The sequence below is a fragment of the Macaca fascicularis genome, chromosome X (assembly GCF_037993035.2).
Source record: "Macaca fascicularis isolate 582-1 chromosome X, T2T-MFA8v1.1".
Lineage (NCBI taxonomy): Eukaryota > Metazoa > Chordata > Mammalia > Primates > Cercopithecidae > Macaca > Macaca fascicularis.
This window is the reverse complement of record NC_088395.1, coordinates 108,997,237-109,023,222: the sequence shown is the minus strand read 5'-3', so window position 1 is coordinate 109,023,222 and position 25,986 is coordinate 108,997,237. Positions and strand designations below refer to the sequence as shown.

General features: G+C 42.2%; 1 protein-coding gene and 1 pseudogene across 1 annotated transcript; one reads left to right on the top strand and one right to left on the bottom strand.

Moving 5' to 3' along the window:
* Window positions 1-1,646: 1,646 nt before the first annotated feature.
* LOC102133156 (nuclear RNA export factor 2-like) lies at window positions 1,647-21,217 on the bottom strand. Its single transcript, XM_015443801.4, is given in 20 exon segments — window positions 1,647-1,911; window positions 4,515-4,697; window positions 5,190-5,262; window positions 5,943-5,985; window positions 6,097-6,212; window positions 6,321-6,379; window positions 6,496-6,603; window positions 6,749-6,804; window positions 6,883-6,951; window positions 7,359-7,395; window positions 9,070-9,179; window positions 9,366-9,473; window positions 9,594-9,682; window positions 9,841-9,910; window positions 10,019-10,099; window positions 10,218-10,322; window positions 10,434-10,517; window positions 11,117-11,249; window positions 11,493-11,676; window positions 21,107-21,217. Coding segments are annotated over 20 exon segments (1,977 nt in total). The 5' UTR covers window positions 21,111-21,217.
* Window positions 21,218-24,151: 2,934 nt separating this feature from the next.
* On the top strand, window positions 24,152-25,758 carry LOC102134183 (forkhead box protein N3 pseudogene; annotated as a pseudogene).
* The last annotated feature ends 228 nt before the right edge of the window (window positions 25,759-25,986 follow it).

The window sequence follows — 25,986 nt, the reverse complement described above, 5'->3', positions numbered from 1 at the left end:
GAGATTAAAATAAAAGACTGGTGGTTAAATGAGTGTGCAGCTATTCCATACTCAAGACTTTGAGGCCCCACTGTCTAGTTTCACATCTCAATTCTGCTACTTAGAAACTGTGACTTTGGGTATACAGTTGTATGTGATGAAGAAGACTTTAGGGTTAGCATTTGCTCAGGAGCATGAGACCACAAGGAATTGTGGGAACTGGCAGGAGGATGAGAGACTGGAAGACCACAGGATCTGAGCTGGCTAGAAAAGGAGGTCAAGGCTGTGGAAGCCTGATGGTGTACAGAGAGGAAGTAGAGGGGCCATGTGATGGGTTCCATGATTCCTGCACACAAAGGAACCCAGGCAGCTCTGAGCTCTGAGTGCCTGAACAGACACTGTGGTTGATAAGTAACATGTGAGACCATCTGTAGTCCCCACGATGAGGCTGAGAAGTGCACAGTGTGGTCTCTGCTCCCTAGGTGAGAGGACCAAGGCTTAGAGAGGTACAGGAGCTTGTCTTTGACTATTGAGGCACTACAGGGAAGAACAAAGTTGGCATTATTCTTTATGTGATTGCAACTATCCCCTTAGTTCCTAGTTTTAAGAGATTAACACTCCAACATATGGCTCCTGAATGTACATGTACATAAAGAATTGAAAAGTGGCAAGTGGTAGGAAAGTGGCAACTGATAGGAAATAACATATGCCAAACACAAAAGTGGAGGCATAATTTGTAAACTGGTGGTACCTCTCCTATGTAATAATCTATAGGATTGTGACTTGAAAACGTCGTACCACTATTATTTTAATTTCGAAAAGTGTACCTGCTGATTGTCTAACGTGCAAGTATTACAGAAGTGTGGAAAATAAATTGTGCAAATGTCCCATTCAACTCTTGCCTGCAATTCGGAACTGCTAAATGCCAGTTGTTGAGAAAGTTCCTACCGAAATGACCGTAACCTGAGATTCTGTGCTGCTGCTGTTTGCTTAGAAGTGAAAACAAGTGGCTAAACCCATTCAAGAACATGGACATGGAGCACCCAGTGTAAGCTCTCTGAGGAATGAGCTGGGCGGATGGACTGAATCTTCCCTCCCCCTGCACATGCTAACCTGAGACTCTTCCTCGCATAGTGCACCTTCAGGAAAGGGAGGGGTCGGGACGGTGGATGGAAGCCCCCATTGTGCCAGGTAACATGCCTGCTTCTGTTGGGCTCCAGGTTGAGCATCTGACAGAGTCCCACTGTCTCTCACGGCCAAGGCCCATCTCTGGAAGGAGCGTGTGCCCTTTCTCATCAGGATTTACTGACAAATTACCTATGAATGCAAGCCTGATTGATGTATCTCCTACAACCAGCCAGGGATGAACAGGGATGCAGGGTCTTTCAGTCCTGGCCCTGCTGGCTCATGGTTGGGGCAGGGGAAGAGCAATCCAGGACATGCAGTGTACAATGTGTAACATCACTCTTTATTATGAAAATAAATGGTGATCATGAGTGGGGCGAATACACAGAACAACTGGTTCTTCGAGTGGTTATGTTATCTCGCCTGCAAGTTAACTTTGGCTTTCTGGTGAGCCAGGCCGCCAACCCCAGTCCTGGGCATGGCCTTAGTTAGGCTGGTAAAAAGAGGAAACAAAGAGGATGTGAATGAAGACAAAGAAGACATCAAAGGGCTCCTTTTAGGGGATTTGCTTGAAGGCCTCCACTGGGATCTTGCTCTCGGTCTAGAGGAACTAAAGAAAAGGAGTTGGGACATCCAAAGAGCCAGATGCCCTGGGTTCCATACCCAGACAACCTGGCCTCAATTTTCTGGCCTTTCTGAAATATAGGAAACATCCACGTTTTACCCACTTGATTCCCAGATCTCACCTGGAGCATAGTGAAAACCTGGTCAGCTTTGGTGTAGTTCTACTCACTGTCCTGAAGGCACCTGGGGTGGGAGAAGAACAGGTGATCTCCGACACACTGACTATGCAATGCCACCCCTTAATCTATGCTACTTTTTGCTGGGACACATGTACCAATATGAGCACTATTGTAACAATGAATAAAGGCCTAGGGAAAACCAAAATGCCTGTTGCTGACATTCTTGCCCACTAGAATACAAAGCAGAAAAATCGGGTTGTTCAAATGAACAAGGGCTTAATACATATTGACAAAAAAAGATGTTCAAGAAATAACGAATAGAAATTCAAAACTAAAAATTATCCTCCAATTTTAAAATTGTGGTATAAGACAGGATTCACCATTTTAAGGTGTACAATTCAGTGATTTTTCTGGTATATTTACAAGATTGTGTAACCATTACAATTTCATCTACCCAAAACATTTCCACCACCTTAAAAAAAATACTCCTTACCTGTTAGCAGTCACTCCTCATTCCCCTTTTTGCCCAGACCCTGGTTACCATTCATCTGTTTTCTGTCTCTATGGATTTGCCTATTTGGGGCATTTTATATAAACGACCTCATACAATATGTAGTCTTTTGTGATTGGCTGTTTTCACTTAGCATAATATTTTCGAGGGTCATCCATGTTATAGCATGTATCACAAATTCATTCTATTTTATTGCCAAGTAATATTTCATTATATAGTTATATCACATTTGATTTATCTTCATAAATTGATGAATATTTGGATTGTTTCCACTTTTTGACTATTATGAATAATGCTGCAATAAACATTCATTTTCAAGTTTTTGTGTGAACACAAGTTTTCATCACTCTTTGTGTAATTGCTGTGTCATATAGTAATTCCATATTTACCATTTTGAAGAACTACTAAACTATTTTCCATAGTGGCTGCATCATTTTCCATTCTTACCAGCAATGTATGAGGGTTCCAATTTATCCATAGCTTTGTCAACATTAAAAAAAATTTTTTAATTGACATAATAATTATACATATTTACGGGGTACATAATGATGCTTTGATACATGCAATGTACAGTGAGCAGATGAATGTAACTAGCATATCCATCATCTTAAATATTTACCTTTGTGTTGGGAACATTTAATATCCTCCTTCTAGCTATTTGAAACTACATATTATTGTTAGCTATAGTCATCCTACAATGTTGTAAAACACTAGAACTTATTCCTCCTATGTAGCTGTAATTTTGTATCTTTTAACACAGCTCTCCCTATTGCTTTCCTCCTATCAACACTTGTTATTTCAGTTTCAAAAAATGGTAGCCATCTTGCTGTGTGTGAAGTGATACCTCAGTGTGGTTTAGATTTTAACTGGGTTATTTTCATTTTTATGGTTGAGTTCCAAGAGTTCTTTATATATTCTGAATACAAGTCCCTTATCAAATATATAATAATGCACATATTTTCTCTGATTCTTGGGTTGTCTTTTCACTTTATTGATAGTGCCTTTTGATGCAAAACGAGTTTTAAATTTTGAAAAGTCCACTTTATCTAATTTTGTGTGTGTATGTGTGTTTTGTTATATGCCAGAAACCATTGTCTAATTCAAGGTCACAAAGATTCACTCTTTTGTTTCCTTCTAAGATTTCTATAGTTTTAGCTCTAACTTTTAGGCCTTTGGCTATTCTGATTTATTATTGTATATGGCATATGACGGGGTACAAATTCATTGTTTGTGAGTGGATATCCAGTTGTGCCTGCACCAGTTGTTGAAAAGGCTATTCTTTCTTTACCCATTGACTTTTTCTTGGCGCTCTGGTAGAAAAACAATTGACCATAAAGGTAAGGATTCTGGTTTATTTTGGACTCTCATTTTATTACATTGATCTATACGTCTATTCTTAGGTCTGTATCACTCAGTATGGATTGATTACTGTAGCTTTGTAGTAAGACTGCAGTAACTTTGTAGTGGGTCCTCCAACTTTGTTCTTTTTCAAAATTATTTTTTATTCTGCATTCATTGTATTTTCATTTAAATGTTAGGGTTAACCTCTTAATTTCTACAAAGAAGCCAGCTGAGATTTTGATATGGATTGCATTTGCATTGAATCTATATATAAATTTGGGGAGTATTGACATTTTAACAATATTAATTCTTCCAATCCAGGGACATGGGATATCATCCCATTTATTTAGGTCTTCCTTAATTTCTTTCTATAATGTATTGCAGATTTTGAAGTAAATGGTTTGGATTTTTTTGTTGTTAAATTTGTTCCTATGTTATTTTTATGCTTTTGTACGTGGAATTGTTTTCTTAATTGTATTTGCTTATTGTTCATTACAGGTATATAATAATACAATTGGTTTTTGTATATTGATTTTGTATCCTGAAACAATGCAGAACTTGTTTATTAATTTTAACGGGTTTTTAAGTGGTTTCCATAGGATTTTATATATACAAGATCATGTCATGTGATCTGAACTCTATATTGTTTAAAAATTAATTTCATTATCACAGTTAATGTATATACTTTATGAGCCCACTCATTTTTGGAAACACAACATCTAAATAGTTATTTTTACAAATTAACTGAAAGTTTCCGTTTTTCACTCCCCACTCTTCCCAGCTCACATCTATCCTGAAAGACTCCCAGCACTCACTTCTGAGACTGCTCAAGTTTCACCCCAGACTCGATGGAGACATTCTCCACCATTTCCTGCTGCTCCTGGGAGAGGGTAGGCAAGGAGCTGGAGGAGGGTGCAGGCACTGGGATGGAGAAGGCACTCTGGGTCTCCTTCATGCTGGCATTCCTCACAATCAGCTTGTCATTCACAATATACAGACTGAAGGAAAGATAAGCTCTCAGACAACTGGAAAAAGGGACAACCCCACACTTTCAACAATAATCCTACTTCCACTGCCACTGAGGAACCACATTCCTTCCAAGCCGCTACTCTGCCCACCTTTCAGATTCCTTGGCTGGTAGGCTTTACCCCTGCTGCAGAGTCCACCTTTGGAGAGATTGTCTACCAGTTTCCTTAGATTTGTAGATTTAACCCCAATGCATTTACACTTTACAAAATAAGTAGACATCCCATTTTCAGAAAAGGACTGTTTCACAGAGAAATCTTATAACTGGACAAAAAGATACACAGCTAATTAGTAAGTATTGTGGCCAAAAAGAGAATCTGGTATTCTCATAATCTAGACCTCTCCTTGGATCTACCAGTTGGCTTTCCATGGTACTGAGAACATCCCGAGGACTGCACCACCACATTACCACACCATTGGCTCCAGGACAGGATGTGTACTCCCACCCACAACACAGCACTTACTTGGAATTGCTGATAGAAGTCAAGATGAAAGTTCGGGTGAAGGCAAGAACAGAACCTGGAGACTCTCCTTCCACTTTAAAAACAACAAACAATGATACCTCCTTACAGTTGCATATGCTTTACAAATTCATACAGGGTTCTCCAGTCAGGGAGATAATCTTTTTGCACCCTGAAGGGAGCCAGGCTGGGACAACTTTTCATTGAGAGTCAGGAGGGGGTTTCAGGGACTGAGAGGGCAACAATAGGAACAATTAGCTCCCAGGGATAGAACCCCATAACATGTGTCAGGTCTCTTGACAAACATAAGTTCGCTTTATTCATTTTACACGGTTGCCCAGGAGATGAGCTTACCAACCCCATTTTGCAAATGAGGAAACTGAGGGGTTAGGTAACAGGACAATGTTCCAAGTTCACAAAGTAACAACCTGGGATGAGAACCATCAAACTCTACAGACTGTGTCCCTAACGCCTGAGCGGTGCAGGTGCAGACAGGTATGGATGTAGGTCAGGAAGTAATGACGTTTGGGAACAAAATTGGGGGAGAGGAAGAACACAAAGGGAAGGGAACAAGAAGGAAAGAACACAAAGATAACAGAAAGTTGCCGGGAGAGGAAGAACACAAATGGAGAGGAAGAATGCAAGGGGAGGGGAGAAGAGCAACCTGGGAAGCTGAGAGCGTTATTGGAGTAAGCCCAGCCTGGGGAAGGGAGTAATGAGTGATGTGGAGAGAAGACTCTATATATAGACACTCACCTTCCTTAAATACTCCATTGACAGAAAAGAAGAGCATCCTTTCCTGAAAGGGAAGAAGAAAAAACTAGAGCCTTCATGATCCTCCTACCCACCTACCTACTTCCTACCTACTCCAACTCTCTGGGCCTGACTGAGGGAGGAAGCAGGTGCTCACCGTCTGGATGCACAAATCTACCACATAGGAGTTAAGGTCATGCTGAGTTCTAGGCAATACACTGAGGGAGTCCACAATCTCACGTTTTGTGTGCTTCAGCAACTGAACCCTCAGGTCTGTGTGAGAAAGAGAAGCATTGAGGGCTGCCACACCCTATACCCTGTACCCTATTATTGACTTTCCACCCCATTTCCCATGCTGATCTTCCCCCATCACACACTCACGAGGGTCCTTGATATTCTTTATATTCCTGCTATCCTTGAAGTATTTTTCCAAGCTGCTCCTAGGAGAAGAGGAGGAACAGGAGTGGGTGGTCCGTGTAGTGCAGACATTTCCAGGAACTGGCCTTTTCAGGGGAGCCACATGGCCCCAGACCAGAGTCAGAGCTGTGACACTCACGGTTCTGGGTCCTCAGGGTTGAGGGTAATGGTCAGGGAGAAGCAGGCCTTGTCATGGTAAACACTGAGGAGACCCTTTCGATCTTCAGAGTCATAGATCAAGTAATACCTGTGAAAGAGCAGTGGGGATAGGCTCTCTGTGGCCTGGGCCCCCAAATGAAACTTGAAGACTTCCTAAATCCATGAATAGACATTTGCTTGGGTGGCCTGTCTTGTCTCAGCCTTCCACTGCCTTAGGATTCTGGGGTACTTACTGAAGCAGGAACTGAAGTACCAGACTCTTTATGGTCTCAGATCCTTTATAGCTTTCCTGGAATCAAAAGACATCTTGAAACTATGTGGTTTAAAAAACGTCCCTTACAATATCTCAAATCTGGTCCCTCCTTACCTTACAAGGTTTTATTATCTCAGGGGCTTCAATGCCAATTATAATTGGAGATCCTAACTCCTGGCCATCCTGAGCAAGGAAAGAGGCAGTCAGCAGTGCATACCAGGGAGGTAGAGCTGGATGAGCAAGGAGATGAACAGGCCCGAAGGGAAAAAGGGTTAGAGGTGAGGCGTGAAATTGCCCCCTCAAAATTCTATCAGCAAGACAACAGTTGGAGTCTTCAACAGTGGGTCTTGGAAGCATCTATATTATTAGATGCAACTTTTGTGTGAATTAGTGAGTGTGAGTGCCTGTGTGTATTCAAGGACATTTTATTCCAGGGAGAATATTCTTGTCTTTTTCAGGAATCTATGCCTCTAAAGTGGATGAGGGTTGGATACAAACATGTAATCTAGGCAAGAGCCAAAGGACTTGAGGGCAGGCATGGAGGTCATGTACTTGAGTAAGAGGAGACAATGATGACAGTGAATACTTACCAGGCGTAACAACTTGGGGAAATATTCCCGGATGGTACTGTCCATAACAAAAAATAGAATGAAGTGATTGACAATTCAGAGTTGCACAGCCTCTCTCCCTCTCCCTCTCCCTCTCCCTCTCCCTCCACCTCTCACTCTCCTCCCTCTCCTTCCTCCTGGTTAGCTTCCACCTAGACTGCCCCGACTCTCTTCTCCAGTGCCACAAGAAGCAGCATTGGGAGCTCCAGGGTTTCATCCCCCTCCCTCCCTCCCCTTTGTCCAAATCCCAACAGAAGGCTCCGCAGGGAGCAGGAAATGGAGTGGGAGCGCAGGGCTCTGCTACCCCACTGGCTGTCCATCAATCTGCCTGGCCTGGCCCTGGCCAAGACCAGGTCAGCCCTTAGGGATGCCCAGGATGCTGGGATAGGTAGCTGAGTGAGGCTGGGCTCAGGAGACAGGAAGGGTAAGGCAGGGGGATGACAACAGAAATGGGGTGAAGGCAGGGGAGGGAGAGACAGGTGAGACATAGGAGAGGAGAGACAAGGGAGAAACAGGATGCAAAGTAAAGGGAAGGGAAAGATGCTCTACTGTGGAGGTGGAGTTCAGGGAGGTATAGAGGAGAAAAGGGCTCCCCTGCTGCAGCCTTTTCCCTCATTGCCCCCAGCTGGCCCTGGGGACCGAGGCAGGAAAGGAAAACATGCACCTGTTGGGCTGGGGTCCACTGGATGCGGCTGGAGCCTTTCTCACCTGTGTGAGCTCAGTCTGAGCTGAGCATGGGAAACAGAGCAGCCACGGGGACAGGAGACCTTCTCCCAGGAGGAGTGAAGGGTCAGGCCCCAGCTCAGCATGGGGTTCAGAGTCTGGGGACCCCCTCTCCCGACCACTGCATTCTCTTCTGATGGTCCCTGACTCCTGTGCCCCTCTGTGCTGGCACCTTGACTGAGAAATGCTACCTGTCTCAGGCTACCCAGGGCTCCTCTGAGGGCCCAGGCAGGATGATGTGAAGTGTGGAGGGAAAGAGGGGCAGTGCCCTGAGAGGCCTGTCCTTCTGTCTCCTCAACCTCCTCGGCCCTCTGCCTTCCACTCCTGCCTCAGGAACGTGGCCTGCTTCTGGTCCCTTGACTCAGGAAACCCAGGTTTCTCCTCAAGGAGGGCCCAGTTCCTGGCATTGGGCCAGAGGAAGAGATGGCATGACAGCAGCCACCCAGGGCCTCGGCCCTCAGTATGAAGCAGGGAAGCCCCCATGTCAGCCCAGGACAGGTGGCGGGACATTTTTGGAGCAAGAGGAGAACCCCTCTTGGGACAGGGGAGGGAAGCCCCATCTCAGCATGGAGGCAGGAAGGCCTGTCTCAGCATGAGGCCTTGGACTAAAGGAGTCTTCTCGGTCCAGGGCACCAGCATCTCAATACTGCTGGTCCTGGGGAGGTGGGAGAGCCCCGCTTCCTGGAGCACACTTATGGAGGGCACACTGGAGGAAGCTTGGTGGAGACAGGTGGGAAACACACCCCAGAGCAGGTGAAAAGGGGAGCATGTCAGAGGAAGGAAAGGAGACCTCTAAGCACAGATGAGTGAGTAACACAGAGAGAGGAGAGAGAGAGAGAGTAGGAGGGGAGGTCTGTGGTTCTCCCAGAGGACCAAGGCCACTCCTTCCTGCAGAAGGGCACTTTCAGACACAGCTCAGTCACCCAGGTAGCAAAGGTGCCCAGGAGGGGCGACAGGGGTTGCCACTGACCTTACATAGGCGGACTGGTCCGAGAAGGTGCTGCACAAGGGGTTCCCTTCTAGCCAGAGCTCTTCGAGCTTCAGCCCTTTCACCTTGCCCAACTCCCATGCTGACTTCAGCTAAGAAAGATGGGGAGGAAACTGGAGAAGGAGGGCCAGGGAAAGAGAGACACCTGCAACCCTGGGTCCCGAATTCCCCCAGCCCTCACAGTCACCCACAGGTACCTCTGCCTGCTTGTTGCCATTATCCTGGTGTATACTGCCATCCACCCTCCATCCAAAGTTGATCTGGCTCCCCCTTCTCACCTTATTTTTGGAGAGGTTCAGGGTCTTGACTTTGGGAGCCTTCTCTATAATGTCAGGCAGGCCATCCAGCTGGTGCAGTTTGTTGTCACACAAGTTCAAAGATAATAGCTATTGGGTAAGAACAGTTAGAGTGACGGATACTATCTCGAGGCTTGGAGACAAATCTGCCTTTCACCCCATCTCTTCCACCCCTCTAATTAAATACTAGCACTGGGCCTAAGGCCTCACCTCAGGGAAATTCCTTTCAATGATCTTCAGAGTGGCAGCCATGCAGTTTCTTCGATTCAGGATTATATCAATATGATTTTTCACCAAGTCTCCAGGAAGCCAAGAGAAGGGAAGCAGAAGGCTGTGAGGGGCCTGACTGGACCAGCACCAGCACCAACCCGTCCCAAAGTTGCCATCCATATAAATCTCCCTCCCAGGCAGACTGTTCTGCCCCTACTTGCCCTAGAATTGCTGCTGTCAGCCATACCTGGGTCAAAGCGGAGCCTCTGGAGATCAAGAGCTTGCTGGGAGACATCATATCGTTTGTTCAGGGTCAACTGCAGAGACAGAGACGAAGAAAGCAGCTCTGAGGCTCTGGTGGTGTGGTGGTCATGACAGGGAAATATAGGTGCGGGGGAAGAAGAGGTGCCTTGAGTATGTATTACCTTTAGCTGTGCCATCTCTTTTGGTTTCAACATTTTCTGCATAGACTGGGGTTTAGTAGAAAGATTGACAAAAACAAACACCTGCAAGAAGGCAAGGCAAGGTAAGCACCAGGACCTCTAATCTCAAAAAGACAAAGACTAGCCCCTGGCCTGTCCTCCTTCCCAGAGACTACATATAGGGAGTGTTGTTGACATATACCTTTTGGTTTTTCTCATCATGAATCTTGCAGTTGACTTTCTTTAATGCACAGGCAGCACTAACATCCTGAACAAAGAAGTGGGCCTGATTTTTGTTGTAGTGGAACTACAGGGAATAAAGGCAAGAGCAATAGTGTCAGAGGCCAGTGGCTCCTGCTGAGTCAGGCGTCTCCCCCTCCCTTGTGCCCACTCATCTGGCTTCACCATCTTCTCTTACAGCGACTGGAGTGAAGGGGACATTGCAATGGCTCTGGATTGAATTCACTATCCAAGTCTTATCATACTTTATCCCATAGGGAATCTAATGGTGAGAAGAAGGGATAGGATAGAAGAGAGACAACATGGAATTAAGTCTGGAAAATAATCCAACTAAGTGTTTTATTCTAACCTTCTAATGGAGTTTTAAAAGACTTCTAAGATAGGGACCATTAACATGATTTCAACTTTTTTTTTTTTTTTTTTTTGCCAGACATGGATTTCCTAGTTGTCCCTTTCTCTCTATTCCAAATGTACCTCCCAGATAATAAAATTCAGATGTTCTAAATGATCCTTTTTTTTTTTTTTTTTAAGGTGCTAGGAGATTCTACCTATTGAAGATCCAGCCTGCACCTCTGACAAGAACTCCAGAAACTCAACACTGCTACACTTAGCTTGAGCCATGAGGCATCTTGTGGAGAGCTGCTCCATCTTCTTGGCAGTAGTTTCCACCTTTGCATTTAGACAACCTCTTGTGTCCTCTTGCAGTCAGCCTGTTCCCTTTACATTGTTTTTCTGAACCTGTGCTTAGATGTTAACTCCCCCCGTCCTCAGAAAAATATCTAGTATTTCTACGTGTGATTAACACAACTCTCCCTGACCCACCTTTCCTGCACAGCTTTTGCATTTTCTCAGGACACTCACTGTGACCTTGAACCAGGTCCCCAGGTCTCCATTCTGTGTGTTCTTCTCCACTTCTCTCTCTGGAGGAATTCTATCTTGGTATTCACTACGGCATTCCACACTCCTACTATTGGGTTGTAAGGTAGAGGGGATGCTGTAGGGAAATGGATAAAAAGATATGTCTATAAATGTATAGAAATGCATAGAAATGTGACACAGTTTTTCATACACCCTCCACTCACTTAAAACCAGGTCTGCAATTAGGATTTCTCAGCCATTACTTCACTTCTAGCATTCTTCAGTTTTTCAAGGAGAGGAAAAATAAAACTACAGAGAGTGAAAGAATTACAAAGTCCCAGGGGCTGCTATGTGCAAACCAGCCTGCCTGGTCACTTACTTTCTTATTTGGGGGTCCTCGTGGACATCCCCCACCTCTACATTTTCATCTTCCTTCTGAAGGTGGGGAGGTGGGAGCTCATACCCATCATGTTCATCATGAAAGTTCTCCTTTCCAAAACTCCCCTGGGAAGAATCTCGACCTTTATTTTCTCCTTGAGGAGAGCTGCTACCATCACTGTGTTCTGAAATTAGGAACAAAAATAAAAGTTCAAAGACAAATCAGTGGTCATATACCATGTACCATTTCTTGGCCTAACATAATAGTAAGGCAAGCAAAGTGCCAACCTGCCCTAATAGAGCAGTCACACAAACCCCAGAAAGCAAACTCCTCTACCTGTCCAGATAGGAGAGCCTTTTCTCACAAATGACACAATTAGGGAAGAGATCTTAAAGGAGGAGGTAACCGTGTGGAACTATTTGGAAAATGGAGCAGGATTTATAAAGAACAGAGTGTGAATGTTCATGGATTAGACTGGACATCAACCAAACCCCAGGAAGGATCCAAATGTTGCCTTCTGTTATGCCATTGTAGTCTTAACAGCCTCACCAAAACCTGATAGGCAACCTCTCTCACACTTCCCAAATGCAATCAGCCACCAAATTGATTTTATTAACAATCAGCAAGCTGTACTGTCTTTTCTAGTGCAAGCTTTCATGACAGGATGGATTGATGCATCATTCTGCTAAACTGTCTCTCTGCTTCCAGCCTTGACCTCAACAATACTCTTCTGGAAATACACAGAGTGAGCTTTCTTTTTGCTGAGCTTAAAATGCCTTTCAGCTGAGAAGACAATGCTTCTAACCTCCACTCTTCTATAATAAGGAGCTGAACAATGATCAGAAATGGTGCCAACTATAGTTTCCAAGTGTTTAGCGATTTTTCTGTCATCAGAGAGAATACTCTGTATGACTTTCATTCTTTTAAATTTATTGAGGTTTGTTTGATGGCCCAGGACATGGGCTATGTCTGTGAACATGGTCTATCATGAATGTTAGAAGACATGTGGAAAAATAGTGTACTCTGCTGTTGTTGGGTAAAATGTTCTATATATGTCATGTAGATCTGGTTATTGTATTGATTATACTATTCAGATCTTCTATAACCTTGTAGATTTTCTATATAGTAATTCTATCAATTGCTAAGAGTGGGATGTTGAATGCCCCAATGATAACTGTGGACTTGGCTATTTCAGCTCCATCAGTTTTTCTTTCATGTATTTTGAGCCTCTGCTGTTTGGGTGTGTACACAAGTAGGATCATTCTGTCTTCCTGGTGGATTGATCCTTTTATCATTATGTAATATTCTTTTTGTTTCTATTGGTTTTCTTTGCTAGCAAGTCTACTTTATCAAATAATTGTGGACTCAGGAATGCTTATAAAGTGTTTCAGTTATATTTCACACTGTATTTACTCCTAGGAATTTCCTTGTTCACCCTCCGTATTCCCCACCAACATGTTCAATTCACCATGTGGCAAGATTTGGAAGTTTAATTTACATCTACAAGATAGTATCAATTATCTTTCCCATAAGCGTATTCACAAAGGATATTTTATTTTTATCACATTCAACTGAAACAACGGTAATGCTAGTGGTTTTGGAGGTGGGGATTAAGGAAATTAGACTATCTGAAGCCAACTTCCTTTTAGCATCTAAATTTAAGATTCTCTAGGTTTGTATTTTATTATATATATATATATATATATATATATATATATATATATTTTGAGACAGGGTCTCACACTGTCACCTAGGCTGGTGTGCAGAGGCATGACCTTGGCTCACTACAACCTCCACCCCCTGAGCTCCACTGAATCCTCCCACCTCAGCTTCCCAAGTAGCTGGGACCACAGGTGCACACCACCATGCTAGGCTATTTTTTTTTTTAAATTTTTGGTAAACATGGGGTCTCACCATGTTGCCCAGGCTGGTTTCAAACTCCTGAGCTCAAGAAATTTGCCTGCCTCAGTCTCCCAAAGTGCTGGGATTACAGACATGAGCCACTGTGCCCGTCCATAAGTTTGTATTTTATATGTATTATATATTAATTACTCCATGTTATCTCAGGACATACTTGCAAGTAAACATTCTATTCAGTCCTGATCACTTTACAATATACTTATTATGACCAGGCCTCAGATGAACTCCTCTGAAAAGTCATTGCTTTCACTGTGTGACCCATGGTCAAGATAGTCTTGTTACTCACAACCTTTGGAACTTTCCCTGTATGGCCCTGGAAGTGAAATTAAATGTGGGTTAGAGCATTTGATCCAGAAATGTTCAGTCCCCAAAATTTGATGATAGCTTGGAGTGCTCTCTTTTTCTCATATTTCACATCCAATTGATCAGGAAAGTCTCTTGACTCTACCTTTAAAATATATCCAGAGTCTGGCCCCTTTTCATTCCCTCCATTGCTACTACCCTGGCGAGGTCACCAACATCTATCTCCTGAATTACACTGCCTTCCAACTTGTCCCTCTGCTTTTACACTTGCTCCCTCACCATACATTTTCATCAGAGCAGGAAGAGTGATTTTTTTGAAGCATAAGTCAAATCTTCTCATTCCCCTGCTCAAAAATCTTATAACAAGGGTTTGAATCCCATCAATATGTTAAAAAGCCATGAGTTCATAATGATACTCAAAAACAACAACCAAGAAGATCCTTATTGATGACATTTGTAGAATGCCAGGAAACCAACTTATATTTATGAAAATTTGTAAATAAAAGGGAAGAATCAAATATTTATTTTGCCTTCCCTGTGCAAGCTGTACATAAAGGTAGCCAATTGTTGATGAAATTTTATTTTTATAGGAATATTCTAGCTAATATATGAAGAAGGCAAGATAGAATTTGACTATCGTCATTCAAAAACTTCTAATTAAATAAAGAATTTATACAATGATCATTAATGCCTTGTAAAAATCACAAAAAGGGAAATAACCAGATATCATGTACTTTGTTATGGGTACCACCTATGAAATATTCTTGCCAAACATTAAACCTGAATCTGATCAGGCCTCAGCAGCAATTTAGGACTTCATCATTGTGGATAGGCAATGAACCAAATGTATGACAAAAGACCCAGTTTCTTTAACAAATAATTTGAGAGAGAGGGAGAAAGACAGAGAGACTGAGAGATAGAAACAGAGAGAGACGTGATAAGTGAATATGTTTGCTGCTGTATGCTTGTATGCTATTGAATATGTTATATATACACAGATATATTTTCAAACTGCAATCATATTGTAAAAATATCTGTAACCTACTCTTTCAGTTAACATTTTACATCATTGCATGTTCAGAAATAATACCTAATTGATTTTTATTATTTATCAAATTAATATGCTTTCCTTTAAAGACATTGTGGAAATTAAAGCTAAGGTCACCTGTTTACCAGAGCAAGAACTGATGGTTGAATCTCATTGAGCTGAAAGCTCAGGAAAGAATAAATATGATTAGTTCAAAATTTACCTTTTTCATATTCTCTAAAATATCTAAATAACAATTTCTGACTTTAATATAATTTATGCATTCGATTATTATTATAGTTAAAATTTGTCACAGGTCGGGCATGGTAGCTCATGCCTATAATCCCAGCACTTTAGGAGGTCGAGGAGGGTGGATCACCTGAGGTTGGGAGTTCAAGAGCAGCCTGACCAACACGGAGAAACCCCGTCTCTACTAAAAATACAAAATTAGACTGGCATGGTGGCGCATGGCTGTAATATCAGCTACACGGGAGGCTAGGGCAGGCGAATCGCTTGAACCCAGAAGGTGGAGGCTGCAGTGAGCCGAGATCACAGCTTGGGTAACAAGAGTGAAACTCCGTCTCAAAAAAAAAATCTGTCACAAGTTTAATCTACTAATAAAATTTCAAATTTTAATAAATCTTTCCAAAGTTTTGCTACTGTAAACAATGCTATGAAGAATAGGATTATATATACATTCTATTATTTGTTTACAGTTTTTCCTGCAATAATTCTACAAGTGGATTACTTTGGTCAAAACATGAATGCTTTCAAATTTAAGAGATTTTTAGAAGTGGCATTTAAAATATACATTTATACTTATCTGCATGTTAATCAAGAGTGAGTGAATGAGCTTACATTCTCACCAGTTCACCAACCATTTTGAAAATGTGTATATGTTGATAAAACAATTGCCCTTTTTAAAGTTTATATTTTGAAAAACATTCCCTCAATGTATATATTCATAATTAGTCAGGAGGATGGCGGGAAGAGAAGGATCTAGAATTTATTATCAGGGGAGTGGCTGAGATATCAGAGAGTAGTTGAAGGCTGAGAGACCTGACAGTCTCATAAACAAGAGGCAAACACTCAAGGATGGAAGCATAAGATGAGGAGGAGCAATGGCAATACAATAAAACGAGAAAAACTTCTGATATACCGAATCCATGCTAGCCATATAGGTTCATCTGGAAAACTTCATGGAAAGCACATTACATTTGTTTTCCCATTCCTGTGACATTGTCTTCCAAACATTAGAGAGAAGACACAGTAAAGAAGATAATAATGAGGATAATAAGAGCTATACCAAACTCAGCATTTGAAAAAATAAACCGAGTTTTTCTTCCAGCAAAGAGAGACTAGTTAAGTTGCACCAAACTTCCAACTGAGAACAACTAGAAAAGTGTGGAAAATAATTTAAAATAAAAAATTATTTAAAGGCATCAAAAAGCTAATGATACAATAAGATGCTATGGGGGAAATACCAGGGGAAAAAAGGAAACTCAGAATGTAATCCCAATCCTGGGGGCTGATTTTTTTCTAGCAGCAGTTGATGATTCCTGAGGATATAGGTAAGATGCTAAAATGCTGTGAATTTGTACCAAATTCCCACAGAGTCATAGAGCTAAGAGCATAAAATATGAAGTTGGGTATGTCAAGGAGAGGGGACCTTGGTAAACCACTCAGGCTTAGATAGGAACCTCTAAGAGCTATGTCAGGTAAATACGGGTAAACTAGAAATAGACCAGCCCTCCAAGGGACTGAAGTCCAAATTAATCATCTCAATCATCAATGAGATTAAAGAGATTTGGGGTTTTCCTTGCAATGTAGCAAGTTGACAGAAAAAAAATCTTCCCTGGAGCAAGACAACTTCATCCTAAGACTGAAATAAATAAATCTACAATTTATTATATATAGTTCCCAGAAAAAAAAATCTAGAAGGAGATAAAAATGACATGATTAAAAACCAAGCAAGCAAAAAATAAAAAATAAAAAGGACAATAAAAAACACATAAAATCCAGATAATCAGATAATGGCATTATTGTCAAGAATATAAAAGATTAAGTATTTCAGCCAAGAATTGGAAAATATATTAAAATGAACAGAATTTCTAGAATTCATAAATTCAATAACTGTAATTAAGAACAATTTTGCGATTAGCAGCATAACATAACAGATATACTTTTGTGGTCTTTACCCTTCAGATTACAATGTACATTCTTGCCTTACCAGTCTAATGCATATTAGTTCTTTTACATCTCCTTGAACAACAAGGAGGTTTGGAAAGAAGGATCTGAAGAAAATATCCAGAATGAAGTATGAAGACGCAAAATTATGAAGAATACAAAAAGACATGGGGCAAAATTAAAGGAGATACAGTGAATACACCAAGCATGTTTAATTGGAGTTCTAGAAGGAAGAAAAGAGAGTAGTGCAAAAGCAGTATTTCAAGGTTTCAAAAAGTAACAAAAGATACCAAGTCACAGATGCAAGAAGCAATATATATTTCAAGTACAGTGGGGCATGAGGAAAACCAAACCCAGGTCCATCATAGTACAGCTGTTGAAATCCAAAGAAAAAAGCAAATATTCAAAGTAAAATCAAAACAATGGGTTATCTTCAAATGAGCCAAAATAAGACTGGATCGATATGTAATTTTTAAACAGAAATAATGTAGCTTGAAGAAAGTAATGTTATATATCCAGAGTGCTAAAGTATAATAGCCGTAGGCCTAGAATTGTGTGTTTATTTAATTTCCGGTTTTTTTTGAAGATACAAAAATGGAAGTTAAATAAACATCTGTGATATTGCAAAACATATATTAGATCTTCAACCCTGTTTCCTGGCATACAGATCCTAAAATTTTTATAAACTCCAAAGTGAAGTCTTTTTGTATGCTAGGCTGGCAGTCCCTAGGTAGCTTCAGGATCGGGGATGGTCACTGGAAAGAGCAAGGCAGTATTAAAGGGCTGGGACTTTCAAGGGGCTGAAGGGTAAGTCAGTCACCAATGGCCAATGGATTAATCAGTCATGCATACATAAAAAGCCTACATAAAAAGTCAAAGGACAGAGTTCAGAGAGCTTCTTGATGGATGAACACATGAAAGTTCCTGGAGGGTGGCACACCTGGAGAGGGCATAGAAGCTCCACATCTCTTCCCGCTACCTTGCCCCATACATCTATTTGTCTGCATTATTTGCAATATTCTTTATAATAAGCTGGTAAATGTAAGTGTTTCCCTGAGTTCTGTGAGCCATTCTAGCAAATTAATCACATTCAAAAAGAGGGTCATAGGAACTCCAACTTGAAGGCGATCAGTCAGAAGTTCTGGAGCCCCAGACTTCCGATGGGTGGTGTCTGAAGGAGGGGGCCAGTCTTGGGGACTGAGCCCCCAACCTGTGGGATCTGATGCTATCTCCAGGTAACCTAATTTAATTTTGACGCTATCAAAATTAAATTAGCGGACACACAGCAGGTGTTTACTATAAAGTTGATTGCTTGCTTGTTGGTGGGGAAAACTCCCCCACACATTTGATCACAGAAGTCTTCTGTGCTGATGGTTGTTGCGGAGTGAGAAAATAGAAAAAAGCACTTTAAGTGATTTTTTTTTCACACTTCTGACCTTTTTTTTTTTTTTTTTTGAGACAGGTCTCACTCTGTCGCTGCCCAGGCTGGAGTGCAGTGATATGTAGTTGGCTCACTGCAACCTCCGCTTCCTGGACTCAAGCGATATCCCACCTTAGTCTCTAGAGTAGCTGGACTACAGGCATGCACCATGCCTAGCTAATTTTTGTTTGTCGAGATAGGATTTTGCCATGTTTTCCAGGCTACTTGTGACTTTTTTTTTTTTTTTTTTTTTTTTTGAGCTGGAGTCTCACTCTTGTTGCCCAGGCTGGAATGAAATGGCACGATCGTGGCTCACTGCAACCTCTGCCTCCTGGGTTTAAGTGCTTCTCCTGCTTCAGTCTCCTGAGTAGCTGGGATTACAGGTGTACACCATCACGCTGAGCTAATTTTTGTATTTTTAGTAGAGACAAAGTTTCACCATGTTGGCCAGGCTGTTCTCAAACTCCTGACCTCAAGTGATCCACCTGTCTTGGCCTCCCAAAGTGCTGGGATTACAAGCGTGAGCCACCGCGCCCGGCCCTACTTGTGACATTTTAATGCAAACAAAAGCTAAGCAAATTTGTCACCAGTCAAAACTAAAGATTCATCCTCAGGCCAAAGAAATATGATCCCAGATTGAGGCACGTAACTACAAGAAGGAATGAAGAATAATTACATTGGCAAATACGTAGGAAAATCTAAATGAATACTGACTATATAACACAATGATAATGTCTTTAAAGAATTTAAATATGTGTTCTCGTTCAGCTCTCACTTATAAGTGAGAACGTGCAGTGTTTGGTTTTCTGTTCCTGCATTAGTTTGTTGAGGGAGGGGAACAACACACACTGGGGCCTGTCGGAGGGGTGGGATTAGCGGAGGGAGAGCATTGGGAAAAATAGCTAATGCATGCTGGGCTTAATACCTAGGTGATGGGTTGATCTGTGCAGCAAACCACCATGGTACACGTCTAACTATGTAACAAACCTGCACATCCTGCACATGTAGCCCGGAACTTAAGATAATAATTAAAAATAATTTTTAAAAGGAATTTAAATATATAAATGCATATAATTAAAAATGCACACCAATATACTGGGAGGGGTATTATAATAGTTAAAATATTGGAGGGTACCTGTGTTGTCCAAGGATATGTAAAAGAACTAACGTACATTAGAGGCAAGAATGGATGTTGTAATCCGAAAGGTAGGCTACAAAAATGACAGAAGAACGTCACATTATCAATCCAAATGAGGCAAAAATTAATAATTTAAAAATAATTTTAAATTTTACAAAGGAAAAGAGAACATTAGAATAGGAAAATAGATGTAAAGCAAACAAGAAAATGTTATATTTAAGCCAGATTATATGTGGAATTATGTTAAGTGTAATGTACTGAAGGTTTCAAATAAAAAAGCAGAGATCATAAGACTCAATTAAAAATTAATTCAATCAAATGCTCCTTAATAGGAACATACGTAAAACAAAACACAGGACATTTGAAAAAAATGGCAAAAAATGTACCATTAAAACACTGACCAAGTGAAAGCTGTTATAACTATTCATAAGAGAAAAAAATACTTTCAGTAAAACATTACTAGAAGAAGGGATATTTTGTAATGACAAATGGTTCAATTCAACATAAAGATGTTAATAAAACAAATTTGTATGTACTTTTTAGTGCAAAGCCAAAATACACATGGCAATAAATTGATGGAAGTAAATGGAGAAAAAAATGCACAGTAAAAACTGGCAGAAGTAAATGAAGAAATGGACAAACCCACATTCTCAGTAGGAAACTTAAATATACTTCAGTGAATGACAGATAAAACAGCCACAAAATCCATTAGGTGAAGATTTAAAAAACACGACTAACAAAATTTACTTAACAGAGGCTGGGCGCGGTGGCTCACGCCTGTAATCCCAGCACTTTGGGAGGCCAAGGCGGGCGGATCACGAGGTCAGGAGATCGAGACCATCCTGGCTAACACGGTGAAACCCCGTCTCTACTAAAAATACCAAAAAAAAAAAAAAAAAAAAAAATTAGCCGGGCGTGGTGGCGGGCGTCTGTAGTCCCAGCTACTCAGGAGGCTGAAGCAGGAGAATGGCGTGAACCTGGGAGGCGGAGCTTGCAGTGAGCCGAGATCGCGCCACTGCAATCCAGGCTGGGCGACAGAGCGAGACTCCGTCTCAAAAAACAAACAAATGAACAAAATTTACTTAACAGAAAGAACACTGCATATGACAACACATGCAACATTTCAGAACAGATTATATGCTGACCTATAAAACAAGCCTCAAAAACGCTATAGTGGTAATACAATCTACTTTGAATGGCTGCTGAAAATTTGAGGTTATTGGGGGGTTCCCTGACCCTCCTCCACCCCTAGTATAAATCTCAAGAATGTTATTTTCCAATATCCCTCACCTCAGGTGACAATCCTCACTCCCCAAATCCTGGACCAGAGAGGATCACATGACTCAGACCTTTCCCCTAACCAGGGGAACATCTCGGCTCAGCCATTACCATAACCACAGGAGGGGAAGTTTTCCATGTGGTGCCAGGATGGATGTGTCAGGACCCACTAGGTCCAAGACCTCAAGAGAGTGGGAAACAGTCAGCCTTGGCTCTTGCTACTTCCCATTTAAAGGAGAGTCCGCTAGGTGTCATGTGGGTTGGAATGGAGGTGGGGAGGGGGCTCAGTCCCTCCTGCCCTGTGGGAACCTAAAGCCAAGGCTTCATGCTGACCAACTCACCCATGGTGTGTCCTTAAGGCAGTGACGTTTCACCAATGTCCTCACAGGGCTCTCTTAAAGGGAATCTGTGTGGTCTAGAGCTCGGGGTTTGCAGAAGTTTGGGGAGGGCAGCACAAGAAGGTGAGAGCAAGTCCCAAGCAACTTTGTTAGTGGACAAGATGGAGTCCTTACAGGAAGTCCCTTCTTCAAAGGCATAGAGAGGAGACCTCTGGGGGCTAGACGAGACTGAACTTACTTTTCTTACTGCCCCCTAAGTTCACTACCAGTCTAACCCCCAGGGAGCGGTTTCCAAGGGAGATACTCTTGCAGAATTGGTTAGCTACAATCACAGGGCCTCGGACCCAGGTACTTGTTACAAACAGAGAACTCAGCTATTCAGTCTCTGTCCAATGCATTACATTGTATTTCTTTATGGAAGAGGAGAAAACTTATTTGCAGAATCACCAGCTCCTTGCTGTCCCTAAAGTTTGCCTAATTATAAATATTCAACACTACAAAATGTATATTTTGAAAATAAAGTCATTCTGCACCTTCTATCAATATGATCACCTCACGATGACCTAAAGATATTCACTGTAGTCTATTTACCAATCTGGTGCACACTTTCTAGATATGCAAGGCAGATGTTTACCTACCTTAAAATATTTGTAAGTAACAAACATACATATATATATATATACACACACACTATACATATATATTCTTTTAAGAATTTGAAGTCACATAATTTTCTGCAAACTGATTTTTTCACATACTGTGACATCCTTTAATTCTCATTTCTTTACCAAATGTGGTTTGGATGCAGATGTTTATTATAGAATCATTTTGCTTTTCAGGGAAATTAACTGTTGATATTTGTTACACTTTCTCCTGGTAAGCAAAGTCCTTTAGCACAGGGATATTAACACAAAGTCTGCAATACCATTACAAATATGTTCTTCCAGCTTTTCAGATTTTAATATTTTTTCTTTTGGCAATATAGCAAGTATTTCTAAACTTTTATTAAATTTATGACTTAGAAATAAGACAGGTAATTCTTTGGGAGTACAGTGGGAACAGAAGAACACAGGGTGAATAGGAAGGGAACAAAAGGGGTCAGGGAAGCTGGGAGAGTTCTGAGAGGGAACCCAGCCAGGGGGAGGGAGCAGTGGGGGATTTGGGGAGGGGACTCTACAGACACTCACCTTCTTTCAACACACCATAGACGGAAAAGTAGAGCATCCATTTCTGAAAGGGAAGAGCTCTGGTGCTCAAGATCCCCCTTAACCTCCTACCCACCTCTGGCTCTCTGGGCCTGTCCAAGGGAGGAAGCAGGTGCTCGCCTTCTGGTATCTATGTCCACCAGGAAGGAGCTGATGTCATGTTGAGTTTCGGACAACACACTGAGGGAGTCTACAATGTCATGTTTTGTGTGCTTCAGCAGCTGCCCCCGCAGGTCTGTAGAGAAGAGAAGCAAGGATTTGGGTTTGGGGGTGCTGCCACACCCTGGTCCTTGGCCCCTGTGATTGTTCCCATCACACCCCCTTACCTTGCCCAGTCTTCCCCATCACAAACTTGAGCATTTTTATATTTCCGCTATCCTTGAAGTACTTGCGCAAGCTGCTCCTAGGAGAAAAAGAAGAGCAAGAGTGGGTGGTCTGGCCAGTGAGGGCATTTCCAGGAGCTGGCCTGTGTCTGCTGGGGATCCTATTTCTTGTTATCATCCTGATATGCACTACCATTTACCCTCAACCCAAATTTGATCTGGCCCTTTCTTCTCATCTCATTTTTAGAGAGGTTCAGGATCTTGACTTTGGGGGCCTTTTTTATAATGTTAGACAGGTCATCCAGCCAGCAAACTTTGTTGTTGTGCAAATTCAAAGACAATAGCTTCTGGGGAAGAAGAGTTAGATAATAACAGAGTGATCTCATTGATGTGCTCATTTCCCTGCCCCATTCTTTAATTGTTTTAAGAAGACTGGGAACGTCTACAAAAGTAATGTCTACTGATTTCTCTGGAGGCTAATTAGGAAAGGTGTTCAGAAGAATAAATAGGTGTTAATCTGTTGGAGAGAGCACTAGAGTAAGAAACAGACCCACTTCTCTTTACAGCACCTTAGGTAGGCCACATCCCTTATCCTGTATTCCACTGGTACATAGGATGAGCAACACACATTACTACATGAGTGTGTTTGTGTGTAGTAATGAAGATTAAGAATATTGCTGCCATTGCTGAGTTAAGGAAGTAATCATGATGGCTTTCTTCTTTATATTTTGTTTTGTAAATTAAACAGTTTATAATATTTGAATTTCACAATATACATTTGTTTGAAAAATATTCACCACTTACATTTTACATAATTTACAGACCTCTGAACTTGCAGCATCATTTCTAGGAATTCATCATATGAGACATTCTTGTTGCATGGATTTTTAAAATGTTATTATGCACTATTTAAATTATAATAAATTTTATTATGAACTATTTAACATATACCAAATAATGTCAGAATATTTTTAGTTATTCCAAATCTAAAGCTTTCCTTTGATGTCTGTTGTTTTGTAAACAGACATTTAATGGGCACCTCTCTGTGTCCGGCTATAATGCTTAGTGAGAGATGCAAAGATGAGTAAGATTTGATGATTTTCACTCTCAGTGGAAATTACAAAAGTATGTGCCAGGCAAATGCATAAGCTTATAAAGATCTTGTAGAAAAACTGCATCTATTTTGCATTTTCATAAGCAGCATGTGTCTAATATTGATGAAGAATTTTGGAGTCACCCTAAAATGTGTAAAACAGTTTCACGAACTATTAATCCTAAACCTTTAGTGAATTAAAAAAGCTAACTTCTGGCCCAGGCGGGCTCCGGACACAGGAGCCGGGGTTCCGGCAGCAGCTCGGCTGGGAGACTGCGCCATCCGGCGACTGGGCCACACGCGAGTCCAGCGTCGCCGCATCCCCGCAATGCGGCCACGAGAAGCAGCCCGGGGGCAGGTGATCGAAGCCCCTAGAAGACCAGCATTCTCGTGATTATGGAGGCCCCTCTGTCCTTTCTGTGACGGAAGCAATGCTGACCTCGGTTTCCTGGACCCATTCCGACTCAGGAGCCTTCATGTAAATGGGTCCCGTCGTGCCTCCCAGTAAGATGCCAGAAAGCTCAGGAGTTAGTGTCTGCGGTGGACTGAGTCAGTGTTACTGGGGCAGCGGTTTCTCCAAGGCCTTTTAGAAAGACAATGATCTCAACTTTTCTCTGCCTGACATCCTATTGAAAGTAGGGACCATGGAAGATGAAGAGCTGACCAACCTGAGCTGGTTGCATGAAAGCAAGAACTTGCTGAAGAGCTTTGGGGAGTCAATCCTCAAGAGTATCAGCCCGGTCCAGGACCTGGAGGATGACAGTCCGCGTCCCCACCCACTCTGATATGCCCTACGATGCCAGGTAGAACCCCAACTGCAACCCCCCCTTACTCCTTTAGCTGCCTTATATTTATGGTCATTGAGGACTCTTCAACCAAGCGCCTGCCAGTGAAAAATATTTACAACTGGATCTCGGAACATTTTCTGTATTTTGCAAATGCACCTACTGGGTGGAAATACTCAGTGAGACACAATTTGTCATTGAATAAGTATTTTAAGAAAGTGGACAAAGAGAGGAGTCAGAGTATTGGGAAAGGGTCGTTGTGGTGCATACACCCAGAGTATAGACAAAATCTGACTCAGGCTTTGAAAAAGACACCTTATCACCCACACCCATACCCACACGTGCTCAATACACCTCCCACCTGTCCTCAGGCATATCAAAGCACATCAGGTCCACCCGTCTGGCCGGGCAGTACCTTCTTCAAGATAAATGGATCCCTTCTCCAAGATCCTGACATTGATGCTACCAGGGCCATGATACTCCCCCTGAGATACAAGCAGGTTTTCCTCCAGGAGCGATACAAAGCAGAGCGCGGGTCCTGAGCTGAGAGGACTGTTTCCCGGTGGGTGGCAGCTGCCAATCAGTCCCATTGAGATGACGGCTGCCATAAGGAATGGCATCACCAGCTGCCGGATGTGGACTGAGAGCGAGCCATCGTGTGGCTCCTCGGTGGTTAGTGGAGAGGATGCGGACTGAGAGTGAGCCATCGTGTGGCTCCTTGGTGGTCAGCGGAGACCCCAAGGAGGATCACAACTACAGCAATGCCAAATCCTCCAATGCCCGGAGCACCTCGCCCACCAGCGACTCCATCCCTTCCTCCTCCTCGGTCGACGACCACTGCAAGTTTGCCAGCACGGAGAGGCAAGAGGGCAATGAGGGCAGCGAGGGGAGCTTCCAGAGCCATGAGAGCCACAGTGACAGGGAAGAGGAAGACAGGAAACACAGCCAGAAGGAGCCCAAGGATGCTCTGGGGGACAGCGGGTACGCATCCCAGCACAAGAAACGCCAGGACTTTGCTAAGTCCAGGAAAGTCCCCAGAGACACACTGCCCCTCAAAAAGACATGCACTGAAAATCACCCCTCCCCCCACGGCCCCCCACCAAGGCGAAGAAGAGGAGATGAAAGAAGCACCGGGTGGCTCCTGCACTTAGCAGAGATCCGATCCTTTTTGAATAACATCACCAATCAGACGGCAAAGGGGCAGAAAGAGCAAAAGGAAACCACAAAAAAATTAAAAACAAGTCACTGATTTGTTTTGAACTTACGGCCATTTGGTTTCAGCATGTCAGGAGATTTCAAATGATTTGTGGCAACATCAGCTTTTTTTGTTTTTCTTGTTTTGTTTTTGGTTTGGTTTTCTTTTTTTTTTCTTCCCCCCCCCCCTTTTTTTTTTTATTATACTTTAAGTTCTAGGGTACATGTGTACAACGTGCAGGTTTGTTACATATGTATACATGTGCCATGTTGGTGTGCTGCA